We start from the raw sequence: 17,154 nt of genomic DNA, 5'->3' as shown, positions 1-17,154 counted from the left end.
CCACCCTCCTCCACCATCTGCCCAATCAGGCCTGACCCGCAATAAGCAGAGGGACAAGCAAGCATTTTGAGGGTGCACTCAAGGGCGACCTACCAGACTATACCCTGGATCCATCTTTCCCACTGTTTTCCAACTGCCTTTCTTTTTTCCTCCCTGCATGGACCACTATAACTTCGGACCGCTGGGTCCTCAATACTGTGTCACAGGGTTACACCCTCCAGTTTCTTTCTTTCTCCCATCCCCCTTTCCTCTTCAGGGACCCCCTCACAAGAGTCTTCTCGCACAGGAGGTAGAAGGGTTGCTGCAGCAGGGTGTGGTGGAAAAGGTTCCTCGTGAGTACAGGAACAAGGGGTTCTATTCCCGGTACTTTTTAATCCCAAAGGCCAAGAGTGGTCTACAGGCCATCCTGGACCTGTAAGACCTCAACAAATACCTAAAGAAGCTGAAGTTCCGCATGGTCTCCCTGGCCTCCATCATCCCCTCCCTGGATCCAGGAGACTGGTATGCCGCCCTTGATTTGAAGGATGCATATTTCCACATAATGATATTTCAAGGTCACAGATACTTCCTACGTTTCACTGTGGGACCCGACCACTATCAGTTCGCGGTCCTCCCATTCAACCTTGTGACAGCACTGAGGGTGTTCACCAAGTGCATGTCGGTAGTAGCCACTTACCTCAGACGTCAAAGTATCCAGATTTACCTATACCTCGATGACTGGCTCATCAAAGGCTGCTCCAGGTCCCAAGTTCAGAGGGATGTCATCATGGTTGCAGTGTGTGGCCACGCCAACATTGGTTTGGTACGCTGATGGACCTGGCGGTGGCCGCTCTCTGGCCCCATCCCGACCAGATCTGCTCTCACAGGATCACAGGCATCTCCTACACCCCAGCCTCGCCCCCCTTCACCTCACGGTGTGGATTCTGCGTGGTTGAACTTGGAGGAGCGGGCTTGCTCTAACGAGGTCCAGAAAATGCTTTTGGAAAGCAGGAAGACTTTCACTAGAGCAGTGGTTCTTAACCGGGGGTGTACGCACCACCTGGGGGTGTGAGATGCCCTTTCTGGGGGTGCGAGACAGGCCAGATTTTTTTAGAAGGTAAATCATCAAAAAGACAAATTAAGCACAGGCACATAAGTACCCTCAAAATGCTTTAATCAAACCTATGTATTTATTAACATTATAAATTTTTTAACGATTACTATAATATACAAACAAAAAGTATATCTAGGTTTAAAGAACTGACCTACTTCAACGATTTTGGATAAGGGGTGCGAGAACATATTTTGATTTTTGATAAGGGGTGTAAGAACATATTTTGAGAACCAAAGGGGCGCAGGCTGCAGTAAAGGTTAAGAACCACTACACTAGAGCAGCCTACCTGGCTAAATGGACGAGGTTCTCCCACTGGGTGTTGGAGCATACCATCTCTCCAATGCGCTCCTCTTTAAGTCTATCTTAGATTATCTGCTCCATCTTAAGTACCAGGGGCTGGCCCTCTCTTCCATCAGAGTACACCTTGCAGCTATCTCCACTTTTCACCCACCAATCCAAGGTCAGACATTGTTTTCACATGACATGTTGGTCTGATTCCTGAGAGGCCTTGAGAGACTCTTCCCACTGGCCCAGGCACCTGTCCCACAGTGGGACCTTAACTTGGTTCTTTCTAGGCTCACGGGCCAGTCCTTGGAGCCTGTGGGCTCCTGCTCCATCTCCCACCTGTCATTGAAGGTCGCATTCCCTGTGGCGATAACATGAGATGAGTGTCAGAGCTTAAAGCCCTGACATTGGAGCCATTGTATACGGTGTTCTACAAGAACAAAGTTCAACTGCGACCCCATCCTGCCTTTCTGCTGAAGGTGGTGTCTTCCTTCCATGCTAACCAGGACTTCTTCCTCCCAGTGTTTTGTCTGAAACCACACACCACTAGGGAGGAAAGGAGGCTGCATGCCCTGGACGTCAGACATGCCCTGGCGTTTTACCTGGAGTGTACCAAGCCTTTTTGCAGGTTGACCCAGCTCTTTGTCATGACAGCGGACCGCATGAAGGGCCTTCCGGTGTCATCGCAGAGGATTTCCAACTGGATCACCTCCTGCATCCAGACCTGTTATGAGCTGGCACAGGTCCCACCACCACTGCTGATTGCGAGGGCCCACTCAACCAGAGTTCAGGTGTCTTCGGCGGCCTTCCTGGCACATGTTCCCATCCAGTACTTTTGCAGAGCTGCGACGTGGTCTTCAGTTCACACATTCACGGCGCACTGCACCATCGCTCAGCAAGTCAGAGACGATGTTGGGTTTGGCAGAGGTGTATTGCAATCTACATGTCTGTGAACTCCTGCCTGCTTCCATTGGTATTGCTTGGGAGTCACCTAATATGGAATGGACATGAGCAAGCACTCAAAGAAGAAAAGACAGTTACCTTTTCCATAATTGGTGGTATTTGAGATGTGTTGCTCATGTCCATTCCATAACCCGCCCTCCTTCCCCACTGTCGGAGTTTCCGGCAAGGAGGAAGGGAGGTGGGGGGAGCTGGTGGCGCCCGTTGTACCGCAGCATTTGCACGCCACTCGAGGGGGCACCAGAGCTGGTCCCCTGTGGATACCACTGAGGGAAAAACTTCTGGCACTAGTGCATGTGGCGAGCACACACACCTAATATGGAATGGACATGAGCAACACATCTCAAAGAACACCAGTTACGGAAAAGGTAACTGTCTGTCTTTTTTCTGTTTCTAAGTGGATCAGGAATTGTTGGGGAAGCCTACAATATAAGGAGTTTCTCCTTGCCAAAAAGCAAAGGCATTATTACCATTCAGTCAGTCTACAAGAACTTCGTAAGTAAGTGTAAGGGACTCATGCAAGAAATTTGCAAGTTTACATCATGATCGAGCATCAACAGTTTTACCAGGCTGTCTAAGTTTGACTTCTTTTGATGCAGTCTTTTAGCAGAAGTCTTGTAGGTTGGTGTAGGGCTGACAGGAAATCTGTACATAATATTAAAATTTCTGAGAGTGGTTGGAGTGAATGTTTATATATTTTTGCTTCTAATCATCTAATGCCTGCCTTCTATTAGACATAGAGAAATTTCACCTGCTGATTTTTCTGGAGATATATAATACAGCATGCAATTTCTGTCCACCAGTTCTCCCAGTGTTGCTCTTAGTTTTGTTTCTTGAGTTAACTTTATACTTCATTTTGGAGAGTTGAGTTGGAGTGGGCCGTATTGGTTTGTTCCTCTAATTTATTTGTTACTGTCTCCCAGTCATAAGTAACAAGACCGCGCTCTTGTTATAAATTGTTGGATGGGCTTCTTAAGAGAGAAATTAGCAGATAAAAAGACCAGTACAGTAACTCCTCACTTAATGTCATCTCGGTTAACATTGTTACGTAGCTGACGAATTAGAGAACATGCTCGTTTAAAGTTGCGCAATGCTCCCTTATAATATTGTTTGGCAGCCACCTGCTTTGTCCACTGCTTGCAGAAAGAGCAGCCTGTTGGAGCTAGCTGGTGGGGGCTTGGAACCAGGGTGGACCAGCAGATCCCCTATCAGCTCCCCTAAGTTCCCTGTGCAGCAACCACCCAGCAGTCTATCAATTGCCAGGCAGTTCAGGTGTCCCTCCCCCTACTGCCGTGTGCTGCTCCTGCTCTCTGCCTTGGAGCTGCTGTGCTGGGAGGGGGAAAGAGGTGTGCTGATGTCAGGGTGGCCCCTTCCTCCCACTCCTGCACCCCACTCCTTTTACCCATCTCAGCAGAGCGGGGGGGGCACAACAGGGCTCAGGATGGAGGGAGCTTGCTGGCAGCAGCTGCTGTCTCAGCTTGCTGATCTACTTAAAAAGGCAATGTACTTAGAGTGGGGTCAGCGTACTTATAGGGGTAATGTGCGTCTCTCTCACACACATGGTCTCTCTCTCTCTCATACATACACGCACACACACACGGTGTGTGTCTCTGTCTCTCTCTGCCATGCTGTGTCTCCTCCCTCCATTCCTGCTGCCTTGTAGCATGTGAGGCTACATTAACAACATGTTAACTAACACTTGAGGGCTCAGCCGAGTTCTAGTTCATCATTTAGCAGTAAGGCATTCCCTGGGAAATATCCCACCCTCTGACTCCACTACCTCAACCAAGCTTCACAATCATCATTGCTGTGTACGGTATTAAATTGTTTGTTTAAAACTTATACTGTGTGTGTATATGTGTGTGTGTGTGTGTGTGTGCGCACGTGTGTATATATAGTCTTTTTTCTGGGGAAAAATATTTCCCTGGAACCTAACCCCCCGCGTTTACATTCATTCTTATGGGGAAATTGGATTCACTTAACATCGTTTCGCTTAAAGTATCATTTTTCAGGAACATAACTACAACATAAGTGAGGAGTTACTGTACTGATAATTAGGGCCTTCATATGTGACTAAAATTTCTATAACTTCCAGCCTGACAATAATCTTGACATTTCTTTGTTACATTTTTGTTCTGTGCAAATGCTTACTCTGTAGGTCCAAAAGCAAACCATGCTGTCAATGACTGCAAAAGATACACATAATCTGTGGGAGGAGGAGTTGAAGTCCAGATCCAAACTTGGAGTTCGTCTATCTCAACTTGATAGGGAAAAGGCTGAGATGTTGGAACAAGTAAGTCAAAAAAAAATACCCAAATAATTTGTCAGTTTTAGGCTGTATCTGTATTTTAAATAGTTACATTTTCATTTTATGTCACCCTTAGTATCCTGTGAAATTCAAGCTTATGGTGACATACGAATTCTGGGAAGTCAGCTGGCAGGTTTATAACAGAAGGCGGAGAGCCTCTTAAAAATCTGGAAGATTTTGTGTCTCTTGAGGGGTGATGTGGTATATTATATGATGATATGATAGCCAGTAACTGTCAGATTCTCTAAAGCTACAACATATAATAGATCCACCTTCTTGGGTGTATGCTCTTTGTGTTTGCCAAGAAAGTCACATAGCTCTGTAGTTCTACAACCATTGACTTCACTAGTGTGTTTTGTGCACCACTTCTGGAGAGAAACCACAGCAATCCCTTATATATCATCAGCTTTCAGTTTCACTGTATGCAGGAAGACTGGAGGAGCTCCCAGAAAATCTTGATGGCTGTCTCAGCTATACTTTTTAGTTTAAAATAAATAAAAACAAGTTTTCCATTATTAGTACTTTCTGTGCAGGTAAATTTATTAAAAATTACCATACAAAAATTTCATTTTCCAAAAGTCACTAAACCTTCGAATAACATCAGCCTTGATCCTGGCCAAAACTCAGAAGGTAGCACCTTTATCAACTGGGGTTCCTGTATTATCTGACTTACCCCGTTCCAGACGCCTTTGTCTTGCCAGTTGCCTGTGAAGCAATAAAAATTGTTACAGCGGTTTTATTGTTCTCAATAAGCATTAAAATGTTTCTTCAACATGACACGCACACTGTTCCAAATCCTTAGCTGTCCATCTAAATTGGGACAATTCCATTTTTGTTCCTACCTAAGATTATCCTTCATAGAGTCATCCTGGACTTGGTTCTGGCCAAAATCTTTCTTTCAGGAAAGAGATTCAAGGACATTCACCAATCTGTTTCACTGATTTTAGAACAGCCTCTGTCTCAGTGGGATTCTTCTTGAGATTAATGAGGCTTATGTCCTCTTCCACATATTTACCTATAGCTCATCTGTAAATGAGACCACTGAAATGTTGGTTTATAGCCAAATTCCCTCCAAATGTGTTTTATATGGGAACTTTGTGTATTTTTATGGAAGCCCTCAGGAGTCTCTTTTCAGAGTTGTCAGGCAATGTGCTGCAGTAGCCAGGTAGTAAGATTAGCTTCTGCCTGGGCGGAGACTTCCACCCTCCCTCCTGCTCCTGCCATGGGGTTTTGGGTAACCAGACTCAGGGCTTCAGCCCTCCATTGCTTCAGCCAGGGCGCCCAGGCTCAGGGCTTCCACCCGGTGGCTGCAGCTGGGGTTCAAGGCTACAGCCCCCACGGCTACAGCCAGGACTTATGCACCCAGGCTTGGGGGTTCTGCTCCACAGCTCCAACCACGGTGCCTGGGCTTCAGGCTTCTGCTTCCCACTCTTGCCGGGGCTCTAGGCGCCTGGGTTCGGAGCTTCCACCCCCGCACCCCACTGCTGCCTGGGCTCAGGACACCAGGCTCGGGGCTTCACCCAGCAGCTCCTGCCAAGGCTTGGGCACCCATTTTTCTGTGGGCCCACAAATTGGGAATCATAGAATCATAGAATATCAGAGTTGGAAGGGACCTCAGGAGATCATCTAGTCCAACCCCCTGCTCAAAGCAGGCACAATCCCCAATTTTTTTTTTTTTGCCCCAGATCCCTAAATGGCCCCCTCAAGGATTGAACTCACAACCGTGGGTTTAGCAGGCCAATGCTCAAACCACCCAGGACTCTTACACATAGGTCCGTTGTAGGCAGGGGGGCACTGAAAATGCTATGCCTAGGGGTGCCTAATCTGGCCCTGTGTGTGTGTGTGCCTGGTGCATAGGAGCCAGACTGTTTTCTGCAGCAGTACCTGTTGAGGTGGTGCATGTGCCCTACGCCAACTCATAGCCCCTCCTGAAGCTATGTTGGGAGAGTGGGGATGCCATCACACCCATAATCAGTTCCAATTATATCCCACCACCTTAATTAGTTTGCACCCAGCAAAATTAATTATACAGCAGACAGAAACAATCACAGAACCAGACAGAGATTATACAGACAAACAATAGCAAAGTGGGAACTATAATGACAAAACAATACAGAAGTGAGGATTTCACATCCCAGCTATTGATAAGTGAGTTCTTACCAGACAGGATGCTATCAAACTAAGTTTCCTTTTACATCTTCTAGGCACTTCCCTTTCTCTGGAGGTGATAAGCATTATCAGGACAGGATTGTATTCCTAACAGCCCAATAGCACCTTATTTCAATGTGACTAGTTTGGAAAGTGAGGAGGTGACCGGTCGCTTCTCAGCTTATGGCTGCCTCTGTTGCTTAGCCAAAGATCTTTGCCTAAGCACAGGGCCTCAGACTGTCACAGTAAGAGAAGGACCTTACACAGGCAGACAGTGATTTTGATTCTTTCTTTTATACCTCTATAACTAGCCAAGTGATAAGAATACAATTAAATTCTTAAAGTATAGGCCTTTACAGACAGGCCTGAATATCGATATCCTAACACCCCCCATATTCAATTGTAAAGGAACTGAGGGGGTGTTGAGGTGGCACTGCACTTACGTAGCTTCTGGAAGGGTTATGGGGAGATACAGGACATATGCACTGCCCTGATGGCTACTGCTGCAGAAAACTCTGGGTCCAGCTTGTTGGGCAAGCGAATACCTCAGTGGAATACATATGTACAACCACATCTGGAAGAACAACAGTTACAACACAGGTATCCATTCTTTCTATTGCCTTGCCATAATTCCAGATGCTGATTTCCTTCAGAAACATAATTTGCTGAGTTTGCCACTTGCATAGGAAACTGCCTGTCTCACATGGGCTACTATGAGTACAAAATGTGGAGCAAGTCTTGCCACATCATATATTCTTTCCTTGAAGAACAGAAAGAATTCAGAAATGCTATCAAGGCAGTTGGAAAGTTGCTTGATATTGCAGATACCACAGTAAGAGCAACTGCCTCTGGAACCAGATGCCTATAGTTATGGATTGCTGCGGCAAGTGTCTGGCCTTCGGAAGTAGGTACAACAGACGCTTAAGGGCCTGCTGCCTCATGATGGAAATCATATTAGGGAGACAATTAAGGCTAATCACACTAATGCCAAGAAAACAAAAGTGACCTGTAGTTCCCTCAAGTCAAGCTTTCCCTTCCTCCATCCATCAGGAAAGTCACAAGTACCACATCAGACTCAAGCAGCACAGTTTTCCAGCTCTCCAAGAGCCTGGCTGGATGAAGAGTAGCAGCTGACTGAAACTGAATCCAGAAGGACAGAGATGGGGCTGATGTCAGAGAGGGACAGAAACTGTTAAGAACTTGCCATCTCCATAACATCACGCTTCTTTGAGGGTGTCTTCCCTCAGATCGTGGAAATGGTGTACATGTTCATCTGGTCTCCTCATTGCACTGGATACCTCATTAGCCACAACTATTTTTATTTTTATTTTTTTACCAAAAAAAAATCCTTTTCTCACCTACTGCTGGCCAAAACCTGTTACATTCAGACTAAGCATTTATGCTCTCCAGGCTTGATTACTGGAATATACTTAACTAGGAATGAAACTATTTAAAAAAAAAAACCACAACATTGATTAGTTCAGAACATAGCAGCCTTCTTACAGATCCACAGGCCTCCAAGAGTACATCACCATAATGCTCCCCTCTCACTAACTCATTGTAACTACTGGGGACAAACTTAAAATTTCAGCCCTCATCTTCAAAAGCCTCCAGGGGATTGACCCATGTTACCTAAGGTACCATCTACATGATCATGACCTCCCCCAATAGTTGTATCCCAGCAGGACCCTGAAAATCTCAACCATGAGTGAGATTAACGTAACAAATGCTAAACTGAGCCCACAAGTATGGGGTAAATTCCTGGAGAGGGCAGCCAATTTCTTGTTCCACTCTAGCTAAGTGACTGTAAACTTACATTGAGAAACCTTATTTGCTTAAGTCTTTTGCCCCTTGGAGGGGCAAAGGATGTTTAGTGAGACTCATAGTAGCTTCTTGATCCAAACAGGAGTCTACTTTGGTGCTAGAGATCTTCCAGAAAGCAACATAGTGCTCAGTCCACACTTGTCCACTAGGCATCACCATTTTGATGGAAGGGACTCCTTGTGCTACATTTTGAAGATTTCAGTGTGGTAATCCCAGAAAATACGTATTTCTGTCACATGATAGTGCCTTCTCTGAGTCTACTGGGTTACTGTTAGATGAAATCCATTAGTCTCTGATGTGGTGAAGTTAAACATAAAATGGCAACTTTTCCCCGTGTATTTCCTGAAATACGGATTTCTGTGAAGATCTTCCCTACTCTGGAAAGCCCACTCTATAATCAAGATTTGGAGCTGATAGTCTTGATCTCTTGCTACAGCAGGAGGTGCCAAAATTCCACTGTGACAATTTGATCCCATGTCCTAAGTGAGAACAGAGAAGAAAGTAGCCTATTCATTTCAGCCCATATTGAAGGGATGCAAGACAAAATCTAAATTTGAGATGAGATGAAATATACTTTCTACATCTGGAAGAATAGCAGCTAATGAAAACCCCAGAGTTTTAATATGAGATAATTGGCGATGCAAAAATGTGTCTTAATATGTACATGGACAGCACCTATCACGATGTGAGCAACACTGAAATAAATAATATTTAATAGTAATGAACAGTGAATTAATAAGGTTAACAAGACTTAGCATCAGTTGTATCTGCTTCTTAATTGGCCACGAATGTATGTTTAATAGAGTTTTATGTTAAAAGATCAAAATTTTAAAACAAAGATGTATTCCAGCTTCTCTGTAAAGAATGTGAAGGTCTGCTTCCTGTATGTATCATATATAGCAAGTGAAAACTTCCATTAATACTATATGTAGTAATGTGTATATGTTTGTTTGTTTTTTTTCATTTTGAAAGTTCGAGAGTGAAAGGAAAAAAGTGAAGAAGCTAGTAGAGTTAAAACGATCAGTGGAAGCCCGGCTGGATCAAGAAATGAAGAGAAACAGTGAATTACAAAAAGAATGTAATGGGTACAGTTTTCTCAGCACTTTCAAGAAAATATCAAGTAAACTAAAACGTGACTTTGTTCTGTTTACAAAATTAAACTTTAACTGAAAAATGATTGCACAACTGACCTCACAAATTGCTTGTATAATGCTGAACTTTTAATGTTGTTCACTTTTGTAATTGAGCACCTGTTGCAAAGTGCAGTGAGCAGGTATGTTAAGCCAGGCTGCCATGCAACTCTTCAGGCAGGGAAGGAGAAAAAAGGACCTACACCTACATCCTCATGGGGCAGCCAGAAGTTTGCCCTAAAAATGATTTCTGAGACTGACGGGATGATTCCTCAGATTTGTCTATCAAATATACTTAAAATGGGTTTGAGGGGCTTGGCTATGGTTTCTAAAAATACATAAACAAGTCTGTTTGTCTTTCTACTGTACTTACTATGCAGAATGAAGAAACTTCTAAAAACAGCTAAGAAGAAACTAAAGGAATATGAGAATGGAGAGAGTGTGTCCCAGTTTAGTTTCCAGGGAGAACTGAAGAACAGATATTCTGAAATGGACAATGAAGTTAGCAGATTAAGGACAAAGGTAGGTTCTAATATTTGAAACTCACATAATTCATTCTTCATATATTCCTCTCAGAATTGCTATAAATGTGGTGGCTACATTTTGAGTGGGATTTTTGTTGTTTTTATTCTGGTTAAAGATTGTAAAGAAATAACCATTCTCAGCTCCCCACCCAAAGAGCCTCATGAGATCCTGATGCATCTCACAGGCTCTAAAAAGCACGCAGGAGAAGGATGGGAACACCCACTAAGATAAATGGACTACTTCACACATCTCAGAGTATTGATTCAGGTTGTAGTCATCAGATGTTCTCATTCTGCTCAAAAGAACACATTGAAATGAGAGGGCCACTTCAGACCTTTCAGAGACTCCTGTGCTGAAGGAGGATGCGTAGAGAAGCCTTTTCCCTCCATCGTCCCTCTATCCTTCCTGCTTAATGAACTGCGCTTCACAGTGCTCTAAAATTTGCATGCTTGCACTGATTTTCTTGAAATTCGCATTGCTTTGCAGGAATACGTTGTAGGGCTAGTGACCACATTCGGGATCATTTGAGACAGTAGTTCCAGAGATATAAGTTCTGAAAAAGATAGCAGTTTTTCAAAAAGTTACTAGGTAGGCTTTTTTGCGCAGAGCCAGAGATAAAACTGTTGCTGGGATGCAGCTCAAAATGTTCTTAATTGATCGTTATTACCCACGGTAATGGACGGCATCCACTAGATCTTTGGGGAATTTAAGAAAGTGTTTGTTTTTCTTCAATTGCGTACTTGTGCAGTCTGGAAGGATTACAATGTACAGGCCCCAGTAAAGAAGAAACCGTGAAAGGGTTTCAATGCAAGCACTTTATGCTTACCTGGGTAGTTTGAGGGAATGTGCCAATATCATTACACCAGTGAACAGCCCTCCACTGATGTTTCTAGTTCTAATCTTTGTACACCTGTGCAATAAAGATCTAATAACTCACGCTGCTTGCTGCAAGTTGTCTGTTATAATATCGTGTGCTCGTATTTTATGGGGAGGTTTATTGTGAACACAGCTGTCAAGGTTCCCTCTCCTCTCTGAACTCTAGGGTACAGATGTGGGGACCCGCATGAAAGACCCCCTAAGCTTATTTCTACCAGCTTCGGGTAAAACTTCCCCAAGGCACAAACTCTTTGTGCTTGGAGGGTACGCTGCCACCACCAAGTGATTTAACAAAGAATTAGGGAAAGGACCAATATCCTCCCAAGCCTTACACCCCCTTTCCTGGGGAGGCTTGAGAATAAACAAGATGAGCACAGACCAGCCTTGGGTTTTTAGGATCCTAAAAACCCGATCAGATTCTTAAAAAACATAACTTTCTTAGAATAACAAAACAAAGATAAAAGAACAACTCTGTAAGATTAGAATGGAAGATAATCTCACAAGCAGTCAGATTCAAAACACAGAGAATTCCTCGAGGCAAAACCTGTTTTTTTTTCTTCTTTCTGTAACTTAAGGAATACACATTTCCTCTAGCACAGCAAATTTCACAAGCCAAAAACAAAAGAAAATCTAACACATTTTCTAGCTAGATTACATACTAACTCTATAGGAGTTGGATTGCTTGCTTTCTTGATCTGTCCCCAGCAGAGGCAACACACAGTCAGACAGACAAAGCCTTTTCCCCCGCCTCAGATTTGAAAGTATCTTGTCCCCTTATTGGTTCTTTTGGTCAGGTGCCAGCCAGGTTACTGGAGTTTCTTAACCCCTTACAAGTAAGAGGATTTTATAGTACTGTATCAGAGCTTCTTAACCCCTTCCCTTTATATTTATGACAACAGCAGAATAGTCAGTAGCTGATTTAAGCAAAATGTTTATTTTGGGTTGGGAGGAGCTGATGACAGAGGACTTGTGGGTTGGCAAGAAGGACAGACAAGGAGAGGGGTTGCAGTTGCAGAAGGGGTGGGCAGTAGCGTAGCTAGTGGGGGAGCGGGGCAGCAGCTGCTCCTCCACTGAGTAGAAGTGGCGCCTTTTTAATTACTTGGTGCCTTTAAAATTTTTACTCACCTGGCGGCGCTCTGGGTCTTCAGTGGCGGGTCAGGGGGAGCGGAGATTAAAAAAAGGTGCCACCCCCTGGTATTGACCCGGCGGTGCTCCGGGTCTTCAGCAGCACTTCGGCGTCAGGTCCTTCACTCGCTCCAGTCTTCGGCGGCATTGCAGTGGCTAGGGGGTGGGGGGGGTCCTCCAGTGCCGAAGACTGGAGTGAGTGAAAGACCCGACGCTGAAGTGCTGCTGAAGACCTGGAGCACTGCCAGGTCAGTACCAGGGGTTGGCGCCTTTTTTTATCTCCGCTCCCCCTGTTTTTTCCACCTGGCTACGCCACCGTAGGCGAGCCTTGCATTGGTTGTTTACAGATTTTTTTTCATTTTACTAGCCTCTGGGGAGGTTAGGGCAAAGGGCTATTTCCTGATCTTGGAGTAGATTAATGTGGTGTTTCCTAAAACACATAGTGCAGAAGTACAGAATTGACAGCACAGGTGACTTGACTGCTAAGGGAAGAGCAATATGTGTTCTGCCAGGGTGCCAATATGTCGATTCTGGGTGATTCCTCATCCACAAGGTTGGGGAAGTTTGTGACACAGTATGGAGTACACCACAGTATAGGGATTGCTGATTTGACTGAGTATGCAAACTGCAGGACGGGATATGAACAACTGTCTACATGACTATTAACTCCTATCAACAATGTATCTTTTCCTGTTAAAAAACCTGGGAAATCAATTGGCAAAAAACTGTTAATGGAGTTAAGCTTTGCTTGGTGATATGTTGTCCCCTTGCAGAATGTTGAGTTGAGCAAAACTCAAACTTCTGAAAACCAGGAAATGCACAGTTAAGCCAATGCAATATTTCTGTTCCCTCATTCAGCAATGCCCAATATGTCCCATAAACACACATACCTTTACTCTTCCAACCCAGTAGTTGCTGAAATGTACAAGCTGTTCGCTTCTTTTACAACCCCTTCACTCTCACCCACATGATTTTCATCGAACACTACTGAAAAACAAAAAGGAGGAAAGAAAAAGGTTGCCCACGCCACCTTCCCTCTACACTCTTTGAGCAATGCTTCAATATGCGTATACTCACTCTGGCCCTTGGCACTATAAGATTGAGGAGGTCCTGGATCCTGGCATATGCTCACACACTTAGCCAACTCCCCATAAAGAATACCACTGTGCAATATAAGAACTATGGTTTTGTCCTCACTAGCCCTTTTGTCAGTCAGGGGTGTGAAAAAAAACACAACCCAGACTGACATAAGTTTCACCGACAAAAACGCCAGTGTGGACTGTGGTATGTCTCTCTTCTGCTGACAGGTACTACAGCTCGTTGGGGGTGGTTTAATTATGCCGGCGGGAGAGCTCTCTCCCATCAGCAAAGAGCCGCTACACAGGAGACCTTACAGCAGCGCAGCTGCACCAGTACAGCTGTAAGATCCATAGTGTAGACATAGCCTATTTCACAGCCTTTTACAACTCCCTTGCATTTACTCACACTGTCACAAGATGGCTGCCCCCCTTGCCCCCTCCCCCCCCCGGGGTCCCCTGTGTAAATACCAGCCTCATATGTTGCGAATATTTTTGTATGTATTGGAAAGAATGTTGGGAAGGGTTAAAGGTATAAATGCGGAACAAAAGGTTTCTTTACAGGCGGCGAAAAGACAGAAGGCGGGGGGGTGGGAAACGGGTTAACTTGATGTTCCAGCTAAACCCGAAAATAAGGAGCTGACACCAGCCCAAGGCCACTACCCACACTCACTCTGCTACCTGCCAAGACAGAAGGGGGGGAAGTCCACCCCCCACTTCCCCGACCAGCCGTAAGAAAGAAGAGTTGTTGAACGAAATGCAGGGGCTGCAAAAAAGACCAAGACAGCAAAGGCCAACAAGGAAAAAACATAACTGTCTCAAGGCCCTGAAACCGGTGTGTTTTGGGAAAGCTGAAGAAACCACGGAAGGCCAGTTTAGACTGGTACACAGAGCATGGGGAACAAAGGTCTCTGAAGGAGATGCCCCCAAGAGACCCCAGGACTTAAAAACCTGCCCAGGAGCTGAGGCAAATCGGAGATCAACAGCGGACCCTGGACAACCCGTGCACGGGACAAGAACTGCCATCCACCCCTCCCCCTCTTCTTCTTATGTTACACCCAGGCTTGGCCAGCCTCGGGTAGTGCGGGTGTGAGTATGAAAGTGGGTTAGGGCTTGGGGCACTAATGCTTTCTTACTTTCTCCAAGTGATGTGGGAAACCCCCCCACCCCCCTCCAGCACTCTCTGCTGTTATTTTATTATTTTATCAATAAAGCTTTAAAAACTCAGTTACTTGGTGTGTTCTGTAATCTCCTCCCCAAACAATCCTGTGGCCTCAGCCTGATCACCTGATGCCTCAGGCAGATTGGTAACAGAAATCTGTCACAACACGATATCATCTCAGCCATCACTTTCACTTAAACTTAATTAAAGCATTAGAATCCTCTCATATTGCCCCTCACCACTGACAATGGTCTTTGTAAAAAATGCCCTATGCCTTCCACCATTTAGTGTAGATATGCCTAACACTGTCTGCATGCAAATAGTTCCCATTGGTTGCTGCCATCTCCAGGGGAACAGAGCAGAGGTGATGTGGGCAACCTTCCTCCCCACCCATAGTATTGGATGGAATTCTGTGGGTGAGAGTGAATGTCTTGTAAAGGGAGGTGAAGAGTTGTACATTTCAGCACCTGGGGAGTGGCAGAGTAAAGGTATGTGTGTTAACAGGGTGTATTGGGGCATTGCTGAAAGAAAGCAGAGTTAAGGTTGCATGGACAACCTTAACTGCATTTCCTGGTTTTCAGAGGTTTTGAGATTTGCTCAACTCAACGTTCTGCATGGGGACCACACACCCCAAGCAACCTTAAATCTGCATTAACGTAGGTTTTTGCCATTGAATATACTTGGTTTTGTTCCAGACCATCTTCTTGAGTCTTATTATATGTTAAGGCTCTGATGTCACCTGCCTTTTAGGGATTCCACCATCATATTTTAGGTAAGCAGGCAATGAGGTAGGTCTGTAGGGAGTGGAACTTTTTTCCCCTTGTCAGCTGTCTCAGCCCATCCTGCCCTATTGTTAAAAACCTGAAAATGTGTCCTAGAAGTAGCTTTTATTATCCTTATCTGGCTTATATTTAGAAACGTTTCCACCGTTCCTAGGTAGGGCCTAACTTACTGCAGTCTGTTCCCTTCATTTTATGAGTGTAACTTTGTTGCTAGTGCACTATATTTTAGAAATTAAGTAACTTTTTTAATTATGTGTTTAGTGCTTTGAGTGCCTTCACATCAGAGCATTTTTATAAATAAAATTAATAGTATTTGTATGACTTTGTTGCAGTTAAAATGTAAAAATTATATTTGAACATCAAGGAAGAGGATTTGTATATATTCCCTTCCTTGCAGTTATGTTTATACATATCAGTACAGTTGGAATAAGAAGGTCTGTTTGATACTGTCTACATATTTTTACACAGTATTTATTTTATTTATTTTCCTATTTTCCTTTTTTATGTTAAAAAGGACAAGGAAACCATAAAATATGCAGTAATGACAGAAACGATTAACAGTTTTTTTTCCAGTGAGTTTTATTCAGGTTTCAGATCCTACTGAAAGATCTCACATTGTCTTTTAAATTCTTATAAGCAAACTACCTTTTGATTTACCACAAATATATTTTATTTCTCTGCTAACATAAAAGGTTTCCTACAATCCAATTTTGCAAGTTTTAAAGGGTTGCATAGCATTTTTGATACATAACAAGGCCCCCTCTCTTATGCTCCTGTTTACTTTAGAGCATATGAATAGTCCCGTGACTTCATTGGGACTACTTACGCATTTAAAGCCAAATACATGGGTAAAATGCTTGTAGGTTTGGGGCCTAAATGATTTTATTTTTTAAAGTATTTCTGGAAACTACTGTATATAGGCTGATAAAGAAGAGAACTTAAGCTGTTCTATGAAAAATAATTTAAAAGATAATTTAAAAATTTAATTATAATAATTATAATAATAATTATAATTAAGCTGTTCTATGAAAAATAATTTAAAAATAATTTAAAACTGCTTTTAGTAAGTTTAGAATGATTTATAATTTTAAATGCAAAATTATGAACTTGTAAAATTATTGTGATTTTTTTTCACTGACTTTCATTGAATTTAGAGAAATTTTGAACTCCCTGTTTGATAACTGAGTTTAAACTTTTTCAATGTGTACAGATAGATGAACTTTCCAAAAAGCTGGATATAGAGTCAAAAAAATCTACACAGTTAGAATCTACAAATCGTGATCTACGAGAACAGTTGTCTTCTATGAAGATACTGCATAAGAATCATGAAAAGCTGGAGAAGAGCAAATGGCAGCTGGAAGGAGAAGTAGCTACTCTCAAACATCAAGTAGAGACTAATATGATGGACCACAGTCAACTAGAACAGTATAAAAGAGAGATTGAAGAACGAGCTAGACAAGAAATAAGACAAAAACTAGAAGAAGTCAATCTATTTTTGCAGGTTAATTTATTTGCTACTTACTGTATGCTGTAAATTGGTACTTTAAGCTTTATATTCCATATTCATTTCCATGTTGAAATTTATATTTTAGGTGCTTTTTCTTCTTCATAAAAGCTAAATGTATAGTATTTCCATATGTTTCCAGTTTGGTAGTTAGGGAACTAGAGATACAGTAGAAGGAAGAAAAAAATACAAAGAAAAGTAAAATTGAGTACAATCCCTTACAGTAGCACCTGCAGGTCATTCTATCCCAAAGACTGCCCCAGACTGATTTTCCCTCATGACTCATTTTTTACCCTGGAGGGGATGCTCAACTTGCTTACTCTTAGAGGGATTGTATCCTATCACACTGACCAAAG

At 43.4% G+C, this 17,154-nt stretch overlaps 1 protein-coding gene across 2 annotated transcripts in view; it reads left to right on the top strand.

The window, feature by feature from the left end:
* Positions 1 to 17,154, top strand: part of ANKRD26 (ankyrin repeat domain containing 26) — a 188,923-nt gene that overhangs the window by 133,447 nt on the left and 38,322 nt on the right. For both annotated transcript variants that reach the window (XM_084616689.1, XM_084616690.1), the window contains exons 33-36: positions 4,497 to 4,631; positions 9,591 to 9,703; positions 10,129 to 10,270; positions 16,505 to 16,795. In XM_084616689.1, the coding sequence (XP_084472815.1) occupies positions 4,497 to 4,631; positions 9,591 to 9,703; positions 10,129 to 10,270; positions 16,505 to 16,795 (681 nt within the window). The remainder of the gene's footprint in view (positions 1 to 4,496; positions 4,632 to 9,590; positions 9,704 to 10,128; positions 10,271 to 16,504; positions 16,796 to 17,154) is intronic.

Source organism: Lepidochelys olivacea (genome assembly GCF_965140295.1).
Source record: "Lepidochelys olivacea isolate rLepOli2 genome assembly, chromosome: 1".
In the NCBI taxonomy this organism is placed as follows: Eukaryota; Metazoa; Chordata; order Testudines; family Cheloniidae; genus Lepidochelys; species Lepidochelys olivacea.
This window is presented reverse-complemented; position numbering and strand designations above follow the sequence as displayed.